This window comes from Hydra vulgaris, chromosome 08 (genome assembly GCF_038396675.1).
Source record: "Hydra vulgaris chromosome 08, alternate assembly HydraT2T_AEP".
Classification (NCBI taxonomy): Eukaryota; Metazoa; Cnidaria; class Hydrozoa; order Anthoathecata; family Hydridae; genus Hydra; species Hydra vulgaris.
Window position 1 is genome coordinate 16,799,940 of NC_088927.1, and position 22,266 is coordinate 16,822,205.

At 26.3% G+C, this 22,266-nt stretch overlaps 1 protein-coding gene across 1 annotated transcript; it reads right to left on the reverse strand.

The window, feature by feature from the left end:
* Positions 1-782: 782 nt before the first annotated feature.
* Positions 783-1,583, reverse strand: LOC136083067 (zinc finger MYM-type protein 1-like). Its single transcript, XM_065802474.1, has one exon. It carries the CDS (start codon positions 1,581-1,583, stop codon positions 783-785), a length of 801 nt encoding a protein of 266 aa, XP_065658546.1.
* Positions 1,584-22,266: the final 20,683 nt, after the last annotated feature.

Below are 22,266 nucleotides of genomic sequence, written 5' to 3' on the forward strand. Positions count from 1 at the left end.
AAAGTCATGAAGTGCTTGGAAAATATCTAGTGGAGTTGCAGTTTTAATATTAGGTATTATTGTCGATGCTTCAAATTTAAAGCTTTGTATCTCACAGGTGAACTGGTACATATTTAAATCTTTGCTATACTTAATTGCTAAATCTGCAGCCGACTTTTTTAAATCCAAAACGCTGGTCGATTCCAAAGACATACCATACAGAAAGGAAAAATCATTGCAGATAGTTTGCAGTTGCTCATAACGCCAATCTAGTTAAGACAATAAAGTATCAAAAATCTTGTAAATTTGCATTTTGAACAAATGTTCTGGAGTCATATTACTTCCTTCATCTGCTGCCTCATAATTTGCCATTTTCTTAACTTTTTTCTTGCGTTTATCATTAAATCCAGCCTGTAAATTCATTGTTTCAGCTAAATTCTTTGCTTCCTGAAAATTTTGTTCAAAATCTGCATCTCGTAGTCCTTGTAATGTACAACGTAGTGCATCAAATAATTTTGCTGCATGGTCTATCGATATATCTTTTCGTTGTAATGCCTTATTTGTTTTGTCAATGCATTGTAGAATTTTATTCCACATAGAAAGGGTACAGATAAATCTATATTTAATTAGTAACAATAAACTTTTTGCATTTGATACAGCTTCTGGATTTGATAAATCATTTGAAATTGATTCCAATCCTTTTTTTACTTCTGATAGATGTAAACTTAGTGATGTTATTGCATTGGCTTTTGATGACCATTTTGTGTCCAAAAAACTTTTAAGTGTCAATTTTAAAGACTTCATTAAAATTTCCCATCGTGTTGTTGATGACGAGAAAAATTGAATAATCTTTGAACAGTACCAAAAAAAGTTATCATTTCTGGTGATGTAGAGCCAGCTTGGACACCAGCTAAATTTAAGTTATGAGCTGCACACGGTATAAATATTGCCAAACTATTAATTTCCAAAATACGCGCTCTGACTCCTTTGTATTTTCCCGCCATATTAGCACCGTTGTCATATCCTTGTCCTCTGTCATCATTAATATCCAGTTTATCACATTCTAGTTTATTTAAAATTTCAGTCGTTAAACCTTCTCCTGTTTTTTCATGTGAGTGAATGAAGTTGATGAAGCCTTCTTCGATCATTACTTTACCATTAGAATCAACATGGACGTATTGTATCATCTGACTCATTTGTTCTTTCTTTGATATATCAGGAGTGCAGTCGAATAAAATTGTGTAGTATTTTGATTTTTTAATTCTAGATATGATTTCGTTTCTAGTTATATCACCAAATAATTTTATTATTTCATTTTGAATCATGGGTGAAAAATATAAAACGGAACCTTTTTTATGTTTTTCAATACGTTCTTTTAAAGTTCTATTATAATGGCTAGCAAATTCTATCAAATTTAAAAAAATTCCACAATTTGGATCTCCAATTTTTTCATTTAAACCTCTAAGAGCAATATTATTTTTGGCGCAGAATAGAATAGCATCTACAACGATTTTTAATATTTCACGCCATACCATTTTTTCTTCATTAATTGAATTAATTAAATAATCATCTAGTGTGTTCCCTGATCTTATATTTTTCTCCATCACTTTCCATTTTACTAAATTGTTTCTGTGATCAGATGAATTTTCATGTAGTGGAATAACAGGTGTCGCCAATCACGGAGTCCTTTATGGGGGTCTGTAATATTATGAGATTTGTGGCCAAAAAGAATACAAGGGAAACAAAATATTGTGTTTTGATTAATAGAATATAACAGCCATTTTCTTATAACCATTTCTCCATTAATATGTTTCACATAAAACCAATCCTTTGTAAATTTTCGCCCTGTATTGTCTACTGATAAAATGGTATTAACATTTACATTATTGCCTTGTTCTGGACCATGCTTGACAAGGGAATAAATTACATTATTTGAAATAGCAGGCCAAGAATTTGGGTCGTTGTAATTTAGCATTATTTCTTGTGGAATAATATTGACGTTTGGTGTAATAGATGGCAAATTTATAACAATATTTTCAAATTCAACATTAGTAGTACATATTTTTTCGACATTTGTAGTTTCGACATTTGTAATAATATCATTATGATCAATTAAACTTATAGGTTGCAATTGTAGCACAGCATTTTCATCTTGTAAATCAGAACTAGGTTTAGATATATTAGTTTCTTCAATTTGTGGATTTTTTTGAAGCCATTTAGTAAATTGCTGCGACATTGATTTGCATTCTTCTTGTTTTTGCTTGTTAATTTTTATTTTTTGAGCGCCCGATAATAGTTTTGACATTGTTTGACTAGATAAAAATAATAATATTAAATATAAATTTATAATATATCTCTGGAGCTACTAGATTACCAGATATATCGAAAATAAAAAATTGTAAAAAAAAATTTATCGGTAAATTGAAATATGTGCTTGCCAACGCTATCTTACGCTATCTTACGATTCAAGTGTTTTATTAAGTTTTTATTATTTTAGAAAGCTTACCTGATAATTTAGTTTACTGTAATTAATAGAATAATTGGCTTGATGTGGTTTAATAATTAGTTTTTTTATAGCTATTTTTAACCAATCTATATTTAAATAAAAGAAACTTACGATGTTTTTATAAACGAGTATATTTTAAATTCTAATTGGAAATTATAAATTGTAATAATGTGTCATTAATAATGACAATAAGTTTTTTTATGTTGCTTTGATTAATAATGAAAATTGCTTCACACATTTTTTAAATTCACCACATTACTACACACACAATACGTTTTATTCTATTGCCCACCAGATATCGTTGATTGAATTCGCGCCAAAATATTTCAATTTGGAATTGGAAATGAATATAGAAATTTTAAATTGCAGTATAGAATTAAGTAGCACTGTATTGAAATACAATACAGTGCTACTTAATAGGAAAAAAAAAATTTTTAAATTAAAAAAAATTAATTAAAGTATTCATTAATAAAACAAATAATTTTTCGTCAGTTTAAAGTTCCATTTCACGGCCGCCTAATCTACGGGCCCTGTGCAAGTGCACCTGTTGCACCTGCCTAGTTACGGCACTATATATATATATATATATATATATATATATATATATATATATATATATATATATATATATATATATTTACATATAAATATTTGTATGTAAATATATATGAATATATATATATATATATATATATATATATATATATATGTATATATATATATATATATATATATATATATATATATATATATATATATATATATATATGTGTACATATAAATATTTGTATGTAAATATATATGAATATATATATATATATTTATATATATACGTTTATATATATATATATATATGCGTTCATATATATATATTTATATATATATATATATATATATATATATATATATATATATATATATATATATATATATATATATATATAAACATATGTGTGTGTATATATATATATAGACGGGTTGCGTGATGACGCGTTTTTTTTTTTTTCTCAGTCCCACGCGGTTTCGGCAGTATAGAAAATAAACAAGCATAACAAAAGTTTCATTCTGCTAATATAAAATTTAAATTTAGTATATTTTATATATTACTTTGTATAATAATTTTTTATACTATAATAAATTTTATATATATTATTTAAATAGCTTCAAATAAATTTATTATGTGGAATAAATCAAAATATTTTCCAACTCTTAATAATGAAGAGCAAGTAAAATACAAAGAAAAATTAACTTTTGGAAACGGATCGGTCTTGCCAGATCCATTATCAATTGATGACTCGCATAGCAATGTGACATTGCTCCCTAATATATCATTTGGTGATATACAACTCTACCTTATTGACACACCTAGTTCATTCACCAGCGAGAATATAAGAGCGTATAAGATTTTAGAAGCATACAACTTCTTTGTTTCTGGGATGTTTATGATGTTTTTATCATAAAATCATAAACACTGACTACTTAAAAACTAAGGTAATGTATTAAAGAAATTATTTAGTAACTATTTACATTTTTGTTTTAAGTTATGGTTGTTCATAGGTTCTACCAAGTCAGCGGCAAGAACAAAAACACGAGGACTTCAGCGTTTGGGTTGCACTGCATAAAAAGGGCTGGATTTTGACCGGTAATTGCTCCTGTATGGCCGGACTTGGTTCAGCCTGTAGTCATCTTGCTGCTCTATTGTTCAAATTACAAGCTTGTGTTCAACTGGACCTAAATGAGGAAACAGCATGCACAAGTAAGCTGTGCTATTGGAACAAATCAAGAACTAAGGCTGAACCAGTCCCATTGAAGTATATGAACCTCAAGCGGCCAAAGCATAATGCAAAAGTGCCATGTATAGAGCCACCTGGTAACTACATGCTAAAAGGATTCACAACACACCACGGTGCCCTGATTTCACAAGAAGAAAAAAAAGGTTTTTAATCTCTTTTAAAGATTTCACCAAAAGCAGCAGTGTTTACATGTATAAGCTGGTTATCAAGCACTAGTTATAATAGTGAAACGGATTCAGCTGATGAAGATGACCGCACAAGTTTGCCAGAGCCCTCAATCTATTTATACAATCCATCAATTGTTAATAAGTCTTTAGATGAAGTTAAAAATATTTCAACAGCGTTTTAGTGAGTATAAAAAGTTTAGTTATCAATAACAATTTGAACAACTTGCTCTAGTTACTAAGACACAAAATAGTAATAAAATTTGGCACTTACATAGAGCAGGTCGCATTACAGCTTCAATATCAAAACAAGCATTTTGCACTGATATTGAAAACCCATCATTAAACTTTATTTATGAAATAATGCAGTTTAAATAAATACCAAACTTACCTTCTTTAACCTACGGTAAAAAAAAATGAGAAACACGCCAGGAAGTGCTACAACACTTTATTAGCAACAGAGCACAAAGATTTTCACTTGACAGGTGCTGGATTGTACATTAATATTGAAAATCCATTTTTAGGAGCAAGTCCTGATGGCTTTGTTGAAGGTATATGCCATGGCGCTGGAGGTTTAGAAATTAAATGCCCATTTAAATTTAGGAATGGTCTTGATGGATGGGAAGAGGATAAAGGAAGTCCAATTGATATTTATGGCAACATGTTAAAAAAACATAAATATTACTATCAAATGCAGCATCAGATGTTTGTAACAGGTAGAACTTATTGTGACTTTTTTGTATGGAGTAATGGACTTAAAAAAGGAGATATATTTTTATTGAGAGTCGAAAGAAATGACATTTTTTGTAAAACATTTCTGGAAAAATTGAAAAGCGTTTTCATAAAAGTGATACTTCCAGAACTATTATGCAGAAAGAAATATCCAAAAAATGAGTTAGAAGAGAAAAAATACTGTCTTTGCCAGAAACCAATGATTGCATGTGATAGTTTAAACTGCAAAATTGAAAGGTACCACTTCACGTGTGTCAGTGTAAAACATGCACCCAAAAAATTATGGGTTTGCCGAACTTGCAAGGATACAAAACAAGAATCAAAAATAAAAATAAAATAAACTTTATTCCAGGTTTTCAGTTAAACAACAACACTATTACTCATATTTACAAGTCCAAAAATAGTAAAAACTATGTTATCTAATAAATCAACTTGACTTATAGGTAATTTAACATTTGAAATTTAAAATTTTTTCAAACGGCCAATAACTCGTTCTACGTGAATTCTTACATTACCAAGCTGCCTAGATTTATCTACTTCTTTAGCAGAGAGCTGACTTTTTCCTTTTGTGAAAGCTGGTACTTTTAATATTGCACCTTTTGTTTGCGACTTCTTGTTTAATTCAGAAACCTCGGTCTGCTAGAATAAGATCACCAGGTTCAAGCATGTTGAGAAAACCTGACTGTAATGTAATCTGTTTATCAGAAACACGGCCACCCCAGCCTTCAGAGCAGAAACTTACAGAACCTGTTGGGGTGATACTTATAAGATATTTAATTGTATTACTATTTTTTATACGATGACCAAGACTGAGCCCTAGAGTTTAGTCCTAGGGATCTTTGTATAAATATTTCAAAGCAATCAATAATTGAAATACAACTTCTGAAATTATAAAAATAACGAGGTAAAGCTTTTCTCATTGTAATTCGGTCAGGCCGGTTTATTGAAAAATTTAAGTCTAGATGCTATAACAACAATCCAACATCTATATATTTTTGATGTCAAACCATAATTTAATGAAAACCTGAAAGCAAGATCTTTTATAAATAATCCTCTACGTAATCGCATTAAAACCAACAATAAATGGTCTTCTAAAGATATTTTTTTTGAAAAGCTTTTGACATGGTTTTTATATCTTTTAAATAGCCAGATAAAGTTTTCTGCACTTATACCAGTGTAAAATCGAACATTTGCCTTGTTTTTTGAAATATTTTTGTATGAAAACTTGTGTGACTCCAATTTTGTAATTTTCTAAGTTCTTTTTGTAGGCTTTCAAACTGGATTGAAATTTGATTACATTCAATCTTTGTACCTAAAGATGAATGTTACCGTAGATAAAGTTACATAAAAAATAACTTTGAAATCAGTGGAAATTAGAAATCAAGTAAATAATAAGTTTATTGTTAAGAAAATTGTTCTTATAATAATTATTTTAATTTAATCGTAAACAGTAGTCTTATTTATCTTATTTTTATTTATTGATATAATCTTTGTAAATACTTATACATCTTTGTAAATACTTTAATAAAGCACAACAAGTAGCTTATAAGCTACAAAAGCTACAAAAAGTAAATAATGCAGGTAATAAAATATCATTTAATTATATTTTATATGCTGCATTGTTTAAATTTGCGTTATTTACTTTTTGTTACATAAAATATAAAAGTAATTAGAGATGTGAATATAACAAGTTATTATTAAGATCAAATAAAAGCAAATGCAAAAATTGAATTAAAAGATATGTACCTTTTTCAAAAGTTAATGGTTCCATATTGTTTGTATATATAACAAAAGATTATCATGATTAACTGTATGCAAATAAAACAAATTTAATTATAAAGGTATTTACCTTTTTAAAAAGTTAATAGTTCCATGTTGTTTTTTACTGGAGAATCTAAGCTAGTAAAAACTTGGGTTTTTCTTTTCTGAGCACGTTTAAAACGATCTTTTTTTTGGCTTAAAACATTTTCAATGTTTTAAGCCAAAAAAAAAGATCGTTTGTCAATGTTGACAATCCTTTAAATCTTGACTATGTACATATGCTTGGTACATAGCCAAGATTTAAAGGATTGTCAAACTTTTTTCCTATAATAATCCAAATCTAAAATAAGAGGACAATTTAACAAAAAGAATATTCGATTTATGCTCTAAATCCAATGCTTATTCAAAGTATATATAAAAAAAGGATATTAAAAACAAAATAAAAAAATTTGTAAATATTTACCAGAAATAAAATAATCACTACAAAGTCTAGCACATTCTATGGATTTTTCAGACCAGTTTTTTCTTCGAATTGCTAATAGCCATAATTTGCGTTTCTTGACATGTTTTTTATCTGGTATTCTGTAGAAGCTTCTTTTGATATCATTATAATTTGTTCTAACATTACTACAACCATCAGCGCAACAATTATCTGGCATATTTCTTAGTTTATTGTAGTTTAAGTAGCTTTAGTTTGTGTGTGAAATACGATATTTTGTTTTTTCTATACTGCAAGCAAAATACGCATGCGCAAAATAATGTAAATATTTAAACCCGTCTCTATATATATTTACATATATATAAATATATATATATATATATATATATATATATATATATATGTATATATATATATGTATATATATATATATATATATATATATATATATATATATGTATATATATATATATATATATATGTATATACATATATATATATAATTATATATATATATATATATATATATATATATATATATATATATATATATATATATATATATATATATATATATATATATATATATATATATACACACACACACACACAAATACATTAGCTTCCTGATGAACCTACTGATGGAGAAACAAGCTGTTAAAGAAAACCAAAAATTAATATATAAATTATTAAAAAAGTGTTTGTACTAATTTATATATATATATATATATGTATATATATATATATATATATATATATATATATATATATATATATATATATATATATATATATATAATAATGTAGACTGACAATTGACAAAATCAATTGTGGAGCACAATAACAGAAGATGAGGTGCTTTAACAGCTGTAAATGTTTTAAAAATAGCATTGTTTACTTTTGAATGTATATAAATATTATTTAGTATTTAATAAATAATTTTTGCAATAATCTGATTTATCAAGTTTATTTTTGAATTGGTCAATTGTTATTAATTCGACAATATGTGGTGGTAAATCATTCCAAGCATTTACAACTCTACACAAAAAGGAAATATATCTAGCATTACTCTTACAGTATGCCTTTGTTAACTTTTGGTTATGACTACAAAAATTGTAAGGTTTTAATTGAACTTTAGATGTTAAGTCGTTTATCTAATTTATTTCCTCTTAACCGTTCTGTATTTTATATTGAAAAATAAGATCTCCTTTTAAACGACGCTCTTCTAGAGTTGTTAGTTTCAATAACTGTAGTCTTTTTTCATATGGCATTTTTTTAAACGCTGGTACGAGTTTTGTTGCCCTGCTCTGTACTTTTTCTAATTTTAAGATGTCTTGCTTCAGATAAGGACACCATACTTGGATTGCAAACTCAAGATGGGGTCTTACAAAAGTCGTATATAATTTTTTTGCCATATTCGAGTCAAAATATTTAAATGCATTGCATGCATTCTGATTTGATTTTCCGACATCTTTATTGATATGACTGGTCCATTTTTAATTAGATTGCATCATTACTCCTAAATCTTGTTCTACTTTTGATGTTGCTAGATATTATTCTGTTGAGTTTTAGCGTCGAACATTTAATAAGTTATACATGGATTTACATGGTTTTACATTAAATAAGTTATACATGGATTTATCATTGAATAAGTTATACATGGAAAGCCAATGTGCATAGTTTTACACTTTTCATAGTTAAATTTCATTAACCATAATGACGACCATTTCATAATATTATCAATATCTTGTTGTAATTTGTTTATGCGAATATCTTCATCTGATTTAAAAATATTTATAATTTTGCTATCATCTGCTTATAATTTAATATTATTTTTTAATGTGTCTGGCAGATCGCTTATATAAATAAGAAAGCAGCCCAAGGACAGAACCTTATGGAACTACACTCTCAACTGTTACACTTTTGATACACAATCCCCTAAAATTACTCGTTGCTTTCTATTATGTAAATAGGCTTCTATCCACTTTAGAATTACTCCAAAAATACTATATAATTTTAACTTTAACATCAATTGCATATGAGGTAATTTATCAAAAGCTTTTGAGAAATCTGTATACAACATATCAACACACCAGCCATTCTCAACAGCATCAAATAAAATATCTTGTGTTTCTAGTAGATTAGTACTACAGCTTTTGTTCTTTTGAAAACCATGTTGGTTACTATTTAATAAATTGTTTGTTAACATGTAATCCATTATTTTGTCACCTAAGATTGATTCTAGAATTTTGCATGGTATTGACGTTAATAAAATTGGTCCATAGTTTGCAGGATCATTTTTATCTCCATTCTTGTATAGTTATGTTACATTTGCCATTTTCCATATGAGTGGAGTTTGTTCTTCTTTAAGGATTTTTTGATTAGTAACTCAAGAGGTTTGCAAAAACTATTTTGACATTTTTTAACATATATGAACTTACACTCTCTACTCCTAATGGTCTATTGACATTTAGTTAACTTAGTTTAATTCTAACAATATCTTGAGTTATTACTGAGTCTATATCTAGTTCTTAGGTTTTGCTAGTTTTTACTGTAATGTTAGGAAAATTTGTTGGACCTTCTATAACAAATACTGAAGAAAAGTTTTCATTGAGGATATTAGCAATATCATCAGGATTTGTTTGTAAAGAACCATTTTTATCTGTTATTATATTAATACCTAATTTTATTTTTCTGTTTGAATTAACATATGCATAAAATAGTTTTGGATTTTATTTTGATGACTCAGCTATTTTTTTTCATAATTTATTCTTTTTGATTTAACTAAATTTTTTATTGTTTTGTTGATAAAAAAATATTGGACATATATAGCTTGTCACATTTAAAACCATTAGATAATAGTTTGTGGCATAAACTTATTTTGTTTCTTATTGCTTTTTTTGCTTCTCTATCAATCCAAGGTTTGGGCTGTAATTTGTTATTAAAGTATGTATTTAGGAATTTATTTGTTGCATAATTCATTATAGATATTTAGGAATATTTTATAGCACTCATTAATACTATTTTTTCAACATTAAATTTCTACAGGCTTTACTTTCTAATTCAAGAATTATTGGCGCTGATTTACCTTCTAATTTAGATCTTAAACGTGTCAATTTTTTATCTTTATATTTTCTGTATTAATTTTGAACATAGTTGTTTTTGTTTCATTATGGTCAAACTCTTTTTACACTAAAATATCATCATTATTACATTGGGTTATTTTGTAAATTAGTATTTTATTTTATTTTTTCATTCGTTCTGTTTCATTTGCAATAGTATTGATGATGTTAATTTGCTCTTTTGTCTTCCTAATGTTCTTTCCAGCTACAATATATATATATATATATATATATATATATATATATATATATATATATATATATATATATATATATATACATACAATATATATACATATATTTATGTATATATATATATATATATATATATATATATATATATACATATATATATATATATTTCGTTAGATCGACTTAAAGTGGCCTTTTCATTCGTAAAAACTTAACTTAAAGCGGAGTTTCACTTAAAGTGGACTTTTTTGAGTCCACTTTACGTTTTCGATTAGTTTTTAGACTAAGTTATAGCTGTTAAGAAGGCAATAGCAAGTTTTTCTAATCAGACTTTTGCTTCTATAAAGGTTGGCGGATAGAGAGTTTTGATTTAAAAACATAATTTTCAGTTTAAGTGATTGTTATTTTGATCATGTATATTTCGTCACCGTACAAAACAGCACCTAAAGTGGATCTACATTTTGAGATTAGGTTTTGTGTATAAATCTTTACAATATTTAATCGAGTTTTTCTGTTCCATAAGACATCATACACCTAATACTAATAAAACTAAAATGAAATGTAAAATCTTTCTTTCTAATGATATAGCATAAAAAATGCAATTAATGAGGTCGCAAATGCACAGATTTTGATCAAAAATAAAAATTTAATTATAAGTTTTAAATCATTTGATATTGTTTATCAAGGTAATGTAAAAGTTATTTTGCTGTAAGAAAGTTATAAAATAATTTGTAAACTTAAATTTAAAGCAATCCTTATACGACTTTTTACACTTATTTTCAAGTCCATTTAACGCAAACTTTTCAACATGTTTTGTATAAATCCACTTTAAGCGAAGTTTTAAACATGTTTTATATAAATCCACTTTAAGCGAAGTTTCAAACATATTTTAAATAAATCCACTTTAGGCAAACTTTCAAACGTTTTTTAAATAAATCAACTACTAGTTTATTTTTAAACATGTTTTAAGCAAACTTTCAAACATTTAATATATATTTTCACTTTAGGTAGATTTTTTCAACTAAAATCTACTTAAAGTGAAGTTTTAAACATGTTTTAGAAAACTGCTTTTAACAGCCTTAAAAAAGCTCTAAACATATAACTTTTTTTTTGTGTGTAAAAGTATTCCAAAAACGTTGCTTAAAGTTTTACTAAAACCCTATTGAAAATTTAGTTCAACAAGAAATGTTATTAAAACAACTATTTTGTAACTCGAGTCTTGTGCTTTTAAGTATTTGAATTTGAACAAAAAGAACGAACAATGCAAAGGTTTCATTAACGTTTTATCTAGTACTAAAATTAAAATTTTTTTACTATAAACAATTGCGAATTTTAAGGCTTTTTCTAAATAAATAAAGGAAAGTACCAATTCGTAGAGGTGTTATTAAATCTTAAACAGAGAGATTGTAGTGAGAAAATTTAAAAACAAACGTTACTGCAAATGGTATCTTAATAAAAATTTTCCTTTTAATTTATTGGAAAAACTTACAAATGAAAATAAAAATATTATGCTTATGGGTGACTTCAACATTAATCTTCTTAATTATGAAAACTCGATTGAAATATCATTTTTCATTAGTAATATGTGCTCAAATACTTTTTTTCCTTACATTTCAATGCCAACGAGAGTCAATGTAAATTCAAAAACTTTTATAAGATAACATTTTCATTAGTTTTCAATCTAACAACATTATATCAGGTAACCTAATAATTTCCATCTCAGATTATTTAGCACAATTTGTACAAAACCCAAGTTTTTACTCCAAATATACAACAGATATACAGAAGGTGTTATCAATAGGTTCAACAATGATGCTTTTTAGAAGTCAATTAAAATAAAAGATAAACTGTACACAAAATTTCTCATTCGTCAACTATAATAAATAAAAGTACATTTAATTTATTTAAAGCATACATAGAAATAAAAAAAAGCATTTACAATTAAAAACAATTTACACAGTATGAAAAATACATGGAAAGGAATTAAATATTAATTTTAAAAAGGAATTAAATAATTAATATTAACTATAGTTTCACACAAAATCAGTCTATTAAACTTATGATCAATAACAACCTAATTATCGATAATAAAACTCTTGCTAATTCATTTAATGATTGTTTTTAAATATAAAATCAGTGAATATTTCCGAAAAAATTGAACCTTCAAATAATAAATTTAACGATTTTTTTAAAATCCCAAACTTTAACTCATTTTTCCTTTCACCTGTAACTAAAGTAGAAATTGAAACAATTATTTCCGCAATGAGTAATAAAGCATTGGTCCTAATAGTGTTCCGACTTCATTTCTTAAACTATCTTCAAAAATTATATCTGAACCAATCTCAACAATGGTTAATAACTCATTTAAAAAATGAATTTTTTGTTACATTTTTAAGATTGCTAACATTATTTCAATTCACAAAAATGGGTCGAAGCTTGAACCATCTAAATACAGAACTACTTCTTTGTTATCCAACATTGGAAAAATATTTGAAAAAACTATACAACACAAAAGACTGAAAACTTTTTTGATACCTTTAATTGCTTTCATAATTACATTACGGATTTAGACGTAACCATTCTACTACAAATGCACTAATTGATTTTACAGAAACTTTAAGAAATAACCTGCAAAAAACATTCGACACAGTATATCCTGATTTTCTTCTTTCTCTGAAACAAAGCCCTTAAAATTATTCACTTTTAAAATTTCCTATTTGACAATGTTTCTCTGCTGTATAAATTATCAAAAGTTCTTAGGCTGAACGACAATATTACTTTTTGTAAATTATTTATTTGTATAGTATTATCCTCATGATAAACATCCGAATTTCTTCAAAACTTTTTCCTTCAAATATGTAACAAACATTCTCACTTCCTAAGATCTACTTCATGCGACAAGATCTTTGTAGAACATACTAGGACACTAAAATTTGGCAGCGAATCTATTAAACATCATGCACCAATACATGGAACAATCTTCCTTATTCTTTTAAAACTGATGAGATTGGAAAGAAGTGGGACACGTTAATTTTTTTTAGGGTATTTGCAGTATCTTTTTTATTCGATGTATAAACTGAACCAAACAGGTTTTTAAGAACAAACCTTTCTTTAAGGCACCGATTCAATCCCCTTAGGTTTCCAGCCAATTATAACTAAGTATATAAACTTTTGCTTTTAGAGAAACCGTGCCATTGGGGTAAAGTGGGACAAGTGTGAGTATAAGTGGAACAAATAAATTTAAAACAACACTTTGACGCAAATATTAAATAGAAACTGATAATATCATAAAATCATCTAATCGACATAAAAATGTTCAAGAGCTTTGACCCATCGAAATAATTAAATGACGACGGGAAGAAGCAACATAAATATTCCTTTTTTCTGCCCTACTTTACCCCGATATAAACACTTTTTAAAGGTACATTTCAAAATTAGGTCTTCTAGCACACGCAGGTAAACAAAGCAATTTCTGCTAAATAGAGGGGAAGAAATTTAATTGTTCACATTAAATAACAGTATTTAGGCACAACTCCTAATTAGAAATTTCAGGTTGTCCCACTTTTCCCCCGTCCCACTACTCCCCACTCTCCTCTATGTATGTATGTATGTATGTATGTATGTATGTAAAAAATGTATGTATGTATGTATGCATGTATGTATGTATATAAATGTATGTATGTATGTATATATAAAAAAATGTATGTATGTATGTATGTATGTATGTGTGCATGTATAAGTATATATATATATTTAAATATACCATTGTTATAATTATCAATGTTATATTTAAGGTTATTATTATTAATACCTTTATTTTTATTAATATCATTATTTTTAATAATACCATTATTTTTATTAATACCATTATTTTTATTAATACCATTATTTTTATTGTTATTAATACCATTTTTATTATTATAGTTATTATTAATGTTATTATTGTTATCGTTATGATTTTTAGAGTTGTTATTATTTTATTATTATGTTATTTTTCATTATTATTAGGTGTTTACGCATCATTAGTAATTATACTATTTGTAAACATCCTTGAATTGTAAAATCATGTAATTTAGAATATATCGATTGATTGATTTATTGATTTATATCTAGAAATCACCAATAATTGGCAAATTATATGTATCAAACAACATCAAATTAATTAATTGTATTAAAAAAACACAAAAAACGCACGCAAAAAAAAAAAAAATTGACTATAAAAAAACAATTAAAGTATGTAATTGATAACAGTTGCGTATTGAGATTGGGGTCAAAAGAACTTCTACCCAGGCCGCAAACAATTTATGGAGCGTCATAAAAAGAAAGAGCAAAAAAAAAACTCGTTTTTTTTTTAAATGGCTTATTTTCTAATCAAAAAAATATATTTTACTATATAAAAATGCCTTTTTTCTATTTTGGTCGCAAGTCTTAATAATCCTCGCTTCGCCACTGATTTTTGCAATATGATTTGCGTGTGCGTTTCATTTTATTTTTACTTTTTAAAGAAATGCTAAATTGTTTAAATTATTTAACTAAATACTATTTCGTCCTGCTTGTTTAAAAACTCACAATAGTGAATCGCACAAGTTGTAAAGAACAAAATTAAATAAGACTTCGTTTTTTACTTTTTTCTTTTGTTTTTTTATCAAATTATAATTGCTCTTTTTGTTTTAGACATTTGTTTGAAATTTTTTTAATTTATTTAAAAATAGAAATGAAAAAGTCAAATTATGTAAAAACATTTTTCTTTTAAGATAAGTAACAGAGAATTACTCAAATTCTCTGTAGATAATTCTTAAAGCTCTCTTATGGATTCGATTTATGCGCTTATTTAGTATCTTACTGTTAAACATCCGTATAAATGGGGAGTATGAAGAATTTAAAGTTATAAATGCAGAAAGTATAAGTTTACATTGGTCGAAAGACATATATGATGTGATTCTTGAAAGTGCGTTTACTTTTCTGCTGGCATATTTGCATAAAGTGTTCATATGCTCTTTGAAAAAAAGTTTGTTGTTGAGTTTTATTTCAAGTAATTTAACATTTTCGGATGTTATATTACATTTTAAGATTAAATCTCAAAATATAACAAAACAAACATAATCTACTTTTTAAATTTTTCCCTGATCCACAGATTTTTTAAAATACTAACAAATGTTAAATTAAATAAAATGAATCAGCATAATAAGAACAGATATTTTTTGAATAAAATAACACTGCATTGCAAAATTTAAAATAATTATTTAAGTTTAATTTAGATAACAATAGGTTTTGCAATGGGTTTTTTTAAAAATTATTATATTTTTAAAACTATTTTATTTTTCCTGTCTTATTCAAGAGTATTTGTTTAATAAAAATAGAAAAAAGCATTAATAAAATTGGGGGAAAATGCTAAAGATCATAGATGGGGCAAAGTGTAAAAACTGACTGTAAACTGTTTAGAAAATATGATAAAAGTAGAATGGAAGTATATGTATGTTATACGTATATATTTGATATGCTAACTTAAACTTAGTCGCAAGAGTTTGAAAAAAAATATTTTTTTTTACTATTTTAAATTCTTTCATACGCTGAACTATAGGTTGCAAACTGAGTTATAAAAGTGTATTATAAGACTCTATCTTATCTACCCAAGACAGTTTGCTGAACAATTTCGAGACTTTTTGAATTTAATTATTTATTTTCACTGTCGAGCGCGCAAGCGCACAGCAGCAGTTCTAACATAAGTGCGAAACAGTTGCGAAAACTTTCCTAAGTGCGAATCCGCATTAGTGCGAAATAGCCTAAGTGCTCCAATAAAATTTGCAAATATTGGCATAAGTGTGAACTTTCATAAGCGCAGAGCAGTTTTAAAAACAGGCATAGGTGCATACTGGCATAAGTGCTAATTGGCATAAGTGCACCGAAAGAATTTCTTTTAGCGCACTTATGCCAATTTTTTCGACGCAAATAAACCAGTTCACGCATATTGTAGAAAAAAATAATACAGTATTTATGATTTTGTAAAAAGGTTAACACACCAAACTCAAAAAAATTTATTGCAAACAAAAACATGCTTGAAGGATAATATTTGTAACAAGGCTCGATGATAAGACAAGTCTGTCTTCTTCTTGCTCCGGCCAGGGTTTTCTATTATTGTAATTTCTTTTTTGTAATTTTTAACAAACGGCAAAATGAAAAAAGAAAAAGAAGTTTTTTGGAGACCAGTTGTAAAAGAATTCATTTTGTTTTGCTTGCATTTAATGTTAACTTGTTCATTTAAACCATTTATGTTATTTTTATGTTTGTTTTAGTCATACTTTTAAAATAAAAGTTTAGGGTAAAAAAAGGGGGAGAAATGGTCAGATAAGTATGTTTTTAAGGTACCTTTCTTTAAGTCAATGTTAAAAAATATTAGTTGTTAGGATGTTATTAATTAGAGTAGCTGATTTTGGTAGGGCAATTTATCAAAGGGATGGCTTCCATTTCAAAAATTCACTTACAAAATTTTTTAAACTTTACAAACCGTAGAACAGCGGAGGCAATTCATATTAAAGTCTCCTACAATAAAATTCTTTTTCTTTTCAAGGATGCCTTTTCAAAAAGGTTTTGTTCAAAATACATCCTCATATTCCTGGCTTCGAATCAAAGCATTATTTTATTGAAATGAGAATTCTAATTATATATGAGTTAAATGTATTTAATATTTTATGCTTTGTATATATATGGATAAATAACTTATCCCTAGCCGTTTTCAAATTTCTTTTTACTTTTAAATCAGTAAATACATTTTGAGAAATATTAACTTTTTAAATGAACCTTTTTGTCAAACAAACCTTAATCAATTTCGTATTACCTATCGAGCACTTTTGGAATAAAACTATTTTGCCAAATTTTAATTTTGAAGTACCTATTACTTTTTGCCTTTTTAAAAAAAAACTGAAAAACCTCATTCTTTCATTAGATAATAGATTGAGTTATTATTAGTTATAAAAATTAAAAATATATTTTGGTCTACTTTTTTATTGTTTATATATCTGTTTACGTTTATAGAAGTTTATTCCTGCTTTTTTTATTTATTGTTCTTATACTTTTTAATTTATAAGTTAAAAATTTTAAGTTTAATTTATAAGTTTATAAGTTATAAATTTATAAATTTATATTTATAATACTCCTGTATAAAATTCTGATGAGAAGGTCTTCTTGATCTTGTTTCAGATACATAGACTATTTATCTTGCAATTTTGTAAAAGTTTATTTATTTTTTGTTTATTTTCCTTGTTAAATGATTATTTAAGGTTCTGACGACAAGACCCTCGCGATCATCTTTCATCTACCCTGTTTATATTTGTTATATTTTCTATCATTGTAAGTTTATATTATTATTTTTATTATTGGTTATATAAAGCTGTACAACAACCAACAAATATGAAAAAAAAAAAATATTTTTGGCCATTGATTGTTTAGAAATTCAAGAATTGAAATTTATTTGTCGACGTCAGAAATACTTGAATCATTCTTAATATTACGCGCAATACTTTTTTTTGCATAAATTAGAACTCCCGCGTTTATTGATCTCTTGAGAATCTCTCTTGAGAAATTAAATCAAAGTAAGTAAGATTTAAATACGAATATTTAAATCTTTTTCAGTTATTTAGTTAAACAAATGATATTAAAAAAATATTAGTTTCTTCTAAAAAATTAAGAAGATTTTCTAAATTACTAAGTTTAAGTTTCTGATATATATATGAAGAATTCTCAGTTGACACAATTATTGTTTTTCGCATTTTTATAAAACAATTTTTTTTATTTGTTTGGTTAGTAATATACACAATCCGTAGTAATGCCATTGAAATAATATTATCTGGATATAAGTTTTCATCAAATCAGAATTGCCTCATTTCCGAAAAATTCATAATCATTTATTTCATTTAAAATCATTTATTTCAGACATTTTGACTGTGTTACAAATTACTAGTGTTACATAAAAAAAAAATCTTAATTTCAATAAACTAAAAACGACAAAGAATTTTAATTTCTTATATATCTGTTGATTAAATTCTTTAGGTTTATTTATTTGTAAGTATTTATGAAACTGAAATGAAGAAGTAAAAAAACTGTTTTATTTTTATTAACGAAATATATTTGATAGCCCTTAGTTACATTTACAGTTACAATTCTACTGAATCGCCAAAGTTTTGATGCTACTCCACGGAATAAGGGTGTCTAAGTATATAACAATCATTTTTATGTAGAAAAGAAACCGTTATAATGAAAATTTTATATTTTTCATTCAGAATTGTATTTATTCAATATAGTTAAAAAGATGAATATTCCAAAACGCATAGCGTTGCAAATGACCGGTGTTTTGAAAAATTAGTGATTCGCTATTAAAACGCGATTACCTGAAATAAAGTAAATAAAACTAATATAAACAAGAAGTTCAGAAAAATTATATAAATAAAATAAAATATAAATATAAAATATGAGCATATAATTAATTTACTTTCACATTTACATTACGATCTTATATTTACGATTTCATATTTACTTTAACTATCAAAATGATCGTCTTGTAAATGTGATCGTAAAACGTATATAAAGAAGCTATTAGTCTTATTAGTACTAATTATTTTTGTTAATTATGGTATAAAAATGAAATCAATTATTTTTATTTGAATTAATACTATTAACTTAAATGAGAGCGTAAATCAATTAATTTCAAGTTAAAATTAATTCTAGATTGTACTAGAATTGTTCCGTACAACGGTAACATAGTTGCATTACAGAAAGTTTTTAATTACTTCATCATTAGTAATGGTTTTATGTATTGATGTCATACGTTTTATTTTTCTCTTTGGAATTTAATTCCATAGGTGCGGTTTTTTGTATAAGATAGAAAAATCATATTTTTAATATAAAATCATCTTAATTTTAAAATTGTATTTAGTTGAATATTTGTGATCAATTACAAAAATTTGCTTTTCAAAATATTTTAGGAGCGTGCTATTTTTTTGCATTAATCCTAAGTTTTGAAAGTGGTTTAATAAATGAGCATCAAACACTTCAACTTGCATGAATAAAGGTGTGGCGTATTTATTATCAAAATTGTATACTATACCACACACTTGCTTTTATATTATGTATATTCTTTAGGGCATGTGCTTACTTAACTAATATTATAATAGGTAGTGTAACAGTGAATGAATAATCGATAAATTTTAGATAAGTTTTGACGTGTGTGCTTTATGAGTCGATTTTCTTGAAGATTTTATTTGTAACAAGTAATACGAATCTTTTGTATAAAAGACTGCTTTATTAACCAATTGATACCTATTCTCTGTTGAAAATAATTTTAGAGCATCTAGCTTGATATCGCATCAATTCTTTTATTTGAGTTAGGTGTGTGTATTATTTATTTGCCGAAGGACCGATTCTGACTCTTACAACCCAAGAAAATGCAAAAACTAAAATGATTGCAATGCAACTAAGGTACCTCAGCATTTGACCTAGTACATTTGTTTTCTGATTGCGTTTTCTCGGGTTGTGGGAGTCGTCCTGACTTCAACAACCCGAGAAAACCCAAAAACTAAAATAATTACAAAACAACCAACGTACCTTAACATTTGACCTAGTACATCTGTTTTTTTTTCATTAAATGCTCCTTAGCTATTGGATTTTTGAGTAATTTTTTTTTTCACAACACTATTTGCACTATATCATGTTTCGATTATGATTAAGTCAAAACTTCCTAGCATGGATTAATGAAAAAAAAATAAGTGAAACTGCTCTATAATTCCAAACAAATGTAACAGAATTCACAGCACCTGATGAAGTTTATATAATTTTTGATATTTAACTTTCAGACTCTTGTAAATTAATAAGTCAACGTAAACTAGGGTGGCTTTGGCTGATTTTACACATTAACGTCGAGTGCATAAAAACCACAAAAGTTATTTCCTCAAACACCGAGCACCGTTAGAAGTGCATAGATATGATAATTAAAACTATCTGTATCATAACTGAAAATTAACCACTATAAGTATTTTTTTAGAGGGTTTAAATGGTGGGCAAAACTCACCTCGCGTGTTAATGTGACTTTGCCTTAACCCAGTAAAAAGGAACTAAACGATGCATTGAATCTATAAAAATAGTATTGCTAAGGTAAAAAAAAAAAATTCAAAATTTTGTACATTTTCAAAACTTTAGTAAATTCAAAAGTTAACTAAAAGGTTTTAAGAATGATTTTGAGACAAAACTTACATAAAATTATAAATTTTTTTTATAATTTTTATGTAAGTTTTTACAAATTCAACAAGTTCATTTTGTCTAAATAGTATTTTGCTATACGTCTAAAGTCGTATGATTCCACAGAAAAGCCGTGGAATTATTTATATCAAAAGAAAAACATTTTTTTTTTGTAGATATAAATGGCTATCCATCATGCTTTTTGAGATATGCGTGTTTAACCTTATCTTTGATACTAATATGGATATTTTGTATTTTGAAGCTGGTTGTTTTTGATTTAATAAAAAGTTTTTTAATTTTCAATGCGTTATGGTGTACCTGTTATAAAGTACAGGTTACAGACTTTCTGCTTACCTGATTTTTTTTATTAAATTCTTGGCATATTCAAACTAAGAACTGATATAATTTTTACAATTATACGGATTTAGTATTGAGCTTCTAATACGAAATATGAATTTTTATTATGACAAAACATAAACTATCCTAATCTTTACAAATAATCATTAAAATTATTATATAACATTTTTTTAATACTACATTTGGTATTTTAGGCCTGGGAAAAGTTAGCCCAGGTAGTAGGCCAAAAGCATCCTATTTATTTTGAGCTCCAGTTACAAAAATAGTAAAAGCCTTGAAGCTTCCAAAACATGATAGAATAAAGACTCATAATTAAAAATTAATTTTTTGAATACTTTTGAAATACCTTTACTAGGTATTAATAGGGGCGTAAATGTTTGCACGACTAGAATAATACGAATTTTAGGTAGTCGTAACAAAGTGCTGTTTATAAGAATATCATGAAGAATTATAAGTTATAAATAAGACTAAATAACCAAAATACCTTAGGGTACTAAGTATATTATTGAAACAAAATATTCAACTTGGGCCAAAGTCCCAATTTTACGGTATGTTCTATTCTCTTTTTTTACTTATACAAATTTTAACTTTGTGTTTAATTTCGGTTAGATAAAAAGACAAATGCAATTTGCAAAGTAGTTGCAGTTTAAAAAGTAAATTGAAGATTTATATTTCGCTTTATATTAACTAGTTTGATGCTTTTTAAAACAAAATTTCAAATACTGAGTTGTGGTTTTCGGGTCGGGATGCGAAACAAATATGTTTTAAAATATTTAAAAAAAATGTGCTGCCTTTAAAATAGAGCCGCCCAATCACTCCTTTGTTGCCAGGCCACTGATTATACCTTATACTTGTTAGTTTTTAATTTAGATGATATTAGTTTGTAATTTCTACGTTTGATTTGATTCTACATAATTTGTCAGAAAACTCTTAAACTGCTCTCCTAATGATTTCATGAAAAAGAGATTAAAAATATGACTACTAATTTGAAGTT

Bases quoted from the DNA above. Each gene is read 5' to 3' on its own strand.
- LOC136083067 (XM_065802474.1), bottom strand. From the start codon at position 1,583: ATGGAGAAAAATATAAGATCAGGGAACACACTAGATGATTATTTAATT.